Genomic DNA, 7,674 nt, shown 5'->3' with positions numbered 1-7,674 from the left:
TTCCCAGTCGGACTTTCACTTTGACAGACTCTTCAATGCTTTTGAAAATAGTCTCATCCTTGGCCATGTGATTGCTACATTCACTATCCAAGTACCAATTTCCTCCTTTTCTTTCATTGAGTCTTGAGTGGCATAAAACATATATTGTTCTTGATCATGCTCCTCTGCAATATTAGCTTGATGCCTATCTTTGTTGCGACAATTTTTCTCTATGTGTCCGAACTTCTTGCAATGGTTTCATTGTGGCATATTACGGTACCAACAATTTTTCTCTGTGTGGCCTGGTCTTTTGCATATATTGCATGGAGGATTTTTATCTGGCTTGTTCTTAAAGAAATTTCTAGAAGCTTCTCTTCTTCTAGAAGTTTCTCCATAACTCTTCTTTCCTTCATCTTCTTTATTTTGGGGACGAAATTTGAGCTTTGATCGGAAGGCATTTTCAAGTGTATCTTCTTTATGCCTATTTAGTCTTTGCTCATATGCTTCAAGAGAGCCCACTAGTTCTGTCACTGATAGAGTGGACAAATATTTGGTTTCCTCAATCGTTGTCACGATTGGGTCAAACTTTGGGGGCATAGTAATTAGAATCTTCTCAACAATTTTCTTGTCAAGAATATCATCCCCAAAAGCTCTCATTTGATTAACTATTTCTTTGACTTTAGAATAGTAATCTTTAACTGTCTCAAAATCCTTCATCTTCAATAGTTCAAAATCTCTTCTTAGATATTGAAGTTTAACAGCACGTACCTTATCACTTCCTTGAAACTCCTCCTTCAATGTGTTCCACGCATCTTTGGCAGTCTTAGCTCCCATAATTCTTGGAAAAATTGCATTAGTCACGACTTGTTGCAAGGTGAACAACGCCTTTGAATTTCTCTGTTTATTTTTCTTCAACTCCTTTTCTTGAGTTACATTAAGAGTTGAAGTATCCGCAGGAACAGTGAAGCCTTCTTCTACTATGTCCCATAAATCTTGAGATGAAAAAAATGTTTCCACTTTAACACGCCAGAAATCATAATTTTCACCATTGAAAATAGGGACAGAAATAGATGATGATTGAGTGGTGTTATCCATAGCTTAGAAATTGTTTTAGGAGTGGGTTAATATTACAAAGGAAATTTTTGAAGTAGTTAGAAGGATTTTGGAATGTTAGGAAGGTAATATAACTACGCCCAATGTATGACCGAACGTAACTCTGATGCCACTGTTAGTAGTTGATTAGTTGATAGTTGATAAAAGATAGTTTTAGAGAGATATTTAGAAAGAAGGCTATGTCATTTATTTCTTGGATTATTGTTTACAATGTAGCAATTGCCTACTTATAGGCTCAAGTCACCAACCTCTCAATGGTGGTGAATGTTTCTACATTACATTAGTTATTTCTAGAGTTTTTATGATATGTTATTATCATGATAAATCTAGATTCTTCTATCTTTGCCATACACTTATATATCTAGATTGTTCTACCATATTCATACAACTTATAGTTCTAGGATGTTCTATATTTTCATACATATTATATTTAAGAATACTCTAGAAATTTGTAGCAACTCCAATACTTGTGCTATTAGTATATATCATATTGAATTGATGGCGACATGTGTTGTCATGGATGCTGAAGTAAGCTTTTTCACAAAAGCTTCATTTCCAATATTTGATGGAGAAAATCTATGAGCTTTACTCGAGAGAATGAAAACCTACTTGAAGTATATTAGATTTTTTGGCAGATGTAGAAAAGGATTTTGGCGTCCTCCCTCTTGATATTATTACAAAATTTTAGAATATTCGTAAATATAATGTGTGTCAAAATGCTAGAAGAACTTAAAATTATTGTAATACTAATTTATCACGAAGTATCTAGAAAGAATTAAAATAGTGTAAAAACATTCACCACCATTTAAATATTAGTGACTTGAACCTATTAATAAAAAGTTGATACTTTGTCATTCATCATCAAAAAATAATGTCATTTCCTTTTGTGAGGTTTCAAACTACAGTTCTTATTCCAATATAATCATTACCACACGCGATTCCTAAACCCTTCTTTCTAAATATTTTTCTAAAACTATCAACTATCAACTATCAACTATTCAAATATCAACAATAGCATTAGAGCTACGTTCAATCATACATTAAACGTAGTTATATTACCTTTCTACTATTCCAAAATTTTCCCAACTACTTTTAAAATTTTTCCTTGTACTATTATCCCTCTTTCCAATAATTTTTCTAAGTTATGGATAATATCATTCAATCATCATCTATTTATGTCATTATTTTCAATGGTGAAAATTATGATTTCTAGTGTGTTAAAATGGAGACATTTTTTTCATCTCAGAATTTATGGGACATAGTAGAAGAAGGTTTCACTGCTCTCGCGGATACTTCAGAACTTAATGCAACTTAAAAAAAGAATCAAAGAAAAAAAAAGAAATATTCAAAGGTGTTGTACACCCTGAATCAAGCGGCGACTGATGCAATTTTCTTAGAATTATGAGAGCTAAGACTGCCAAAGAAGCATGTAATACGTTGCAGGGGGAGTTTGAAAGAAGCGACAAGATACATGCCATTAATTGTGAACTATTGAAGATGAAGGAGTTTGAAATAGTTAAAGATTATTATTCTAAAGTTAAATAAATGATTAATCAAATGAGAGATTTTTGGAGGATATTCTTGACAAAAAATTGTTGAGAATATTCTAATTATTATCCCCCTGAAAGTTTGACTTAATTGTGAACGATTACGAAAACCAGAGATATGTCAACTCTATCAGTGACAGAAATAATGGGATCTCTTGAAGCATATGAGCAAAGACTATATAGACATAAAGAAGATACACTTGAAAATGTCTTCCGATCAAAGCTCAAATTTCAGCCCAAAAATAAAGAAAATGGACGAAAGAAAAATTATGTAAACTTCTAGAAGAAGAGAAGTTTCTAGAAATTTCCCCATGAACAAAAACTAGATAAAAATCCTCCAAGTAATATTTGCAAAAGACTAGGCCACGTAGAGAAATGTTGTTGGTACTATAATATGGCACAATGCAACCATTGCAAGAAGTTCGGGCACGTAGAGAAAAATTATCGCAACAAAAGTAAGCATCAAGCTAATATCATAAAGGAGCATGACCAAAAACAACGTACATTATATGTCACTCTAGATTCAATCAAAGAAAAAGGAGGAAACTAGTGTGGAACCTTGTTTTGCAGGTAATATAGCTTTAACCAATGCATCGTCTTTCGATGATGACAACTATGATGACAATTGTAAGGACAATTATAAAGACACCTCTAAGGTTAATCAAAAAGAGAACTATTGATAAGTCAAGCATTATTCCTAAGCACTTATAGATGCAAACCCAAGCAAAGTGGTTTGATAAACTTGACTATTTAAAGAAGTAGAAGTCAAACAAAGAGCATCTATCTAAAGTCTCAAGAGGATCTCAAGCAGTGTCAACAAACATACGATAATATCTAAAAAAGGGCTTGTAGAAGGAGTCAATCTCCTAAAATAGTAAGTAAGTGGCCTTTTGTAAAAGTAAACGGGTTTTACATAAAAGTATATGGATATAAGCACACACACATTAAAACCTTTTTTTCAAATACCTTAAACTAAGAGAAAACATTTTCAAAAGTGCCTTTAAGTTGTGCCAAATGACTTAGGAGCAATGGAAATAGCTAAAGGGAAATATTTGACTAATATAATCGATTAGGCCATTATGCTAATCGATTATATCAGTTCAAAAGTAAGTCCTAAGCTATTTAGACAGTGCCTCAAAGATGTGCAACGACTAGCAATCTCTTCTTTCCTTTTAAATAACCAATAACAACTATTTTTTATGATCTAATCAATTAGGCCAAAGTGATAATCGATTAGACAACGGTCAAATTAATCAAATGAGAATTTTGTTTTGGGAATTCCTCTTACCTATAAATAGAGGCCTCATTACTCATTTTAAATCATCTAGAGACGTGTTTTGACACTTCCCTCTCCCACTCACACACACACACACTCTAAAGTTTTATTTAAACGTTCTCTCACTAGATGTTATAGCCAAATAATTTTTTGAGGAAAGTCTTTTATGAGTGAGGATATCAATGTAATTCTAGAAGGGTAGAGTTGTAAAATTCACCAAGTAAATGTTGTTTATACACCTTGGTTGAATATCGTCCATTTAAGGATAAAATATGCGGTTAGAAGATAAACCCGATAAAAGCTTTGGTTGGGGATTGTGTGATTTGTTCCTACATATAGGTTGAAGATCATCTAGATTTGATAATCATCCCTTGTTTCTTGGTTAGCTGGTAAAACCAAGATTAGTTGAAGGTCATCTAGCTTTAATAATCTTCCTTTGGTTATTGGTTAGCCGGTAAAACCAAAATTGGTTGAAGATCATCTAGCTTTGATAATATTTCTTTGGTTCTTTGTTAGCAGGTAAAACCAAGATTGGTTAAAGATCATCTAACTTAGATAATATTCCTTTGGTTATTGGTTAGCTAGTAAAACCAAGATTATCACTTTCATATTTTTCACTTTCATAGAGATATATGATAGTGCAAATGTCATTTTCATATTTGTAATAAACGCATTTGTCACTTTCATTCACTTTGTACCCATTTGATATCATTAAGTCATCAAACTTTTCATTTCTATTGCTTTGGAGCCTGTTTTAGACCATACATAGACTTATCTAACGTACATACTTTGTGTTTCTTTCCCATGAATCACAAACCCTTTAGGTTGGTCGATATAGATTTCTTCTTCTAAGTCACAATTTAAAAACCTGCTTTAAAATCTATTTGGTGTAATATTAAGTTATAAATAAAAGCAACTGAAATCAGTACCCTAACGGATATAATTCTAGTGACTGGAGAAAAAGTATCAAAGAAATCTATATTTTATCTTTGCCTGAAACCTTTGGCTACAAGGCGAGGCTCGTACTTATTAACAATTCCATCAGGTTTTAGTTTATTTTTCAAAAATCATTTACAACTGATTGGTTTGCAACCTGTAGGAAAGAATAATAAGTGTCAGGTCTTATTAGATTCTAGAGAATATATCTCATCGTTAATATCTTATTACCACAAATATGCATTCAGAGATGACAAAACTTCTTTCAGATATATTGGATCTTCATCAATTGTATAAGTCGGATAATACGGCCTATAGTCTTTAGCAACTCTTACTCTTTTACTTTGATGAAGTTTTATTTCTACTTCATCATTTCTTTCATTGCTTTATATCACAGGAATGTGATTCGACTCAGTGCCCCCATTATTTCTCGAGTTGAAAAGAAATTTGTCTTCATAGAGTTCAACATCATTTGATTCTATGATCACTTTATCATTTTGTTCATAACACCTATATGCCTTACTATTTGATACATACTCAATGAATATACATTCATAGGTTCTACTAGCGAGTTTAACTCGCTTCAGATCTAAAATTTTGACATAAATCTGACAACCTTAACTTATAAAGTCAGACAAGTTTGGTATTCTTTTCTTCAAAATATCACAAGGAGAGATCTTATTTTTAGACTTGGGAACACTACTCAAGACATAGCAATCAGTCAATAAAATTTCCCCCTAACTAGTGAGAAGTAACACTAAAATTTTACATAATAGCAACGACTAGTTCAATAAGAGTGCTATTCTTTCTTTCTACTTTACCATTCATTTTAGTAGAATATGGTGCAGTCGTTTTATGTACAATTCCATGTCATTTATAAAATTTATGGAATCATATTTAGTTTCCCTATCACTACGAAGTCTCTTAATCTTCTTACTAAATTATTTTACAATTTCATTCACAAAAGTCTTAAACATAGGAATTTCACAAAAATATCATACATAGTGATTGTGTACAAATATGCCCCAATAAAATGACTAAACCTTGGATTTTTCAAAATAAAACCAGAAATAGATTCTTTATAATCTCAAAAGTATGCATAACACCCTTCAACACTAAAGCCTTTTCAGAGGTGGACTTTGATTCACTTCTCCAATACTAGAAACGTTAGTGGTGTGAGCAACTCCCAACAACACTTTCTTATTCGTGTATGTCTTGAACATTGAAAGATTATAACATAATGACGAGAGGAGCCAATGTCTATCCACCAACCATCAGATTCACCAATCATATTAATTTCAGTTATCAATGCAATAAATCGCTCATTAGTCAAGCTAACCTATGCATTAGGGGCATCACAAAGTTAAAGCCTGATCTTACATTTATTAATCACATGACCTAGTTTTTCCAAAATTGAAGCAAGAGAAAAAACATGTGTCATTTTTTGTGGTGGTGGTTGTTACCTATCAATTAGAGTTATCGGGGCCCACAACATTATAGTTCTGCTCGGTCTCCTCGCCAACAACAAGGAAGACGCCCTGTTCCGAGGAGTTGAGTAGGATCCTGCTCGTTAAGCCTCCTTGTCGATTAGAAACACCTCTCTTCCCGACTAACAGCTAGTTTCAGGCAGCCTCCCAGGATTTCTAAACATGCTCCTAGAATCCTGGCAGTCACGCATTTTGGGCCTAAATCCACGATCTTTCCCAAAACATGGACCAATGGTCAAGCGCTAGGGGACATTATAAAAATCCTCTCATTAGAGGGTCAGGTAACACAATATTAATCCCTTGAAACACTCTCACGTATCTGTGCTCCTACTTACTTGCTCGTCAGAGTGCCTTGCAGGTACACCCCCTCCTCCTCTTCATCAACACCGTGTAGACGTCACTGACCCACTTTTTAATTCCGATCACCCTCGGGATCAGTTCTGATTCTTTAATCATTTGCTAATTGGCTTGAAAACTACACATAATTTCGTTTTTTTGTTTGAAATAACTAATTCAAAGGTGAATAATCAGACTCTCAATTAAAAATTCTTTTGTTTTGGTGTGAAGCAAATTTTTTTAAAAACTTTCAAACTAGAGGGCAGTTTGCTAATAATAAAAGCAATTTGAAACTGTTCATCTAAAATCATACTTTCAACGATGATCTCATAAGCAATATTTAGAAGTACGTGACATTAAGCCTCAATTGTCCTTTCATCTATACCATCTGATAGTTGAGATAGCAATTAACAACATACTTGTTTGCTTCAGTTTCTCTGTGCCAGACTTCTTTATTAGAGCCTCCCAAACATATGAAGTATCACAACTACTTTAATAATCATACTGATCATCTACGAGTCCATTCAAAATATGGTTTTGTAAAGATAATCCTTATCATTCCATAAGGTGATTTCTTTCCTAAGTTGTAAATCGTTCGCTTTAATTTGTGTCACATATTCAACTGCAACACTATTAAGTGTTCCATATGAATCCCCAAATTTCTTATCGTTAGAATATTCGATTGATCCAGAAAAACCAATAGGAGTGTTCTCGATTAGAACTTCGCAACAGTTTTCAATGTTAAGAAGAGCTTCACTTTTTGTTGCCAATTTTTGAAGTGACTACCCTCGAACTTGAACGGCTTTTCAGAGACAATAGCCGCAGAAGTACCAATAATTTCTTTGCTAGCCATGGCAATGCAAAACGTCTTAAAATTTTTGTTTTACGATTTTGAAAAAAATCATTGAAGAAATTTCCGGTCTTTCTTTAAGACGTTTTGCGACACTGTTCAAAGTTGTGCAAAGCAGTCACTCAACCACGACGCCTCCAAGATAAAACA

The 7,674-nt window shown here is 33.3% G+C and overlaps 1 protein-coding gene across 1 annotated transcript; it reads right to left on the bottom strand.

Moving 5' to 3' along the window:
* Positions 1–237: 237 nt before the first annotated feature.
* On the bottom strand, positions 238–1,074 carry LOC131625460 (uncharacterized). Its single transcript, XM_058896324.1, has one exon. It carries the CDS (start codon positions 1,072–1,074, stop codon positions 238–240), a length of 837 nt encoding a protein of 278 aa, XP_058752307.1.
* Positions 1,075–7,674: the final 6,600 nt, after the last annotated feature.

Source organism: Vicia villosa, unplaced genomic scaffold, assembly GCF_029867415.1.
Source record: "Vicia villosa cultivar HV-30 ecotype Madison, WI unplaced genomic scaffold, Vvil1.0 ctg.000218F_1_1, whole genome shotgun sequence".
Classification (NCBI taxonomy): domain Eukaryota; kingdom Viridiplantae; phylum Streptophyta; class Magnoliopsida; order Fabales; family Fabaceae; genus Vicia; species Vicia villosa.
This window is presented reverse-complemented; position numbering and strand designations above follow the sequence as displayed.

Excerpts from the sequence above, each read along its gene's own strand:
- LOC131625460 (XM_058896324.1), bottom strand. The coding sequence starts at position 1,074 with ATGGATAACACCACTCAATCATCATCTATTTCTGTCCCTATTTTCAAT.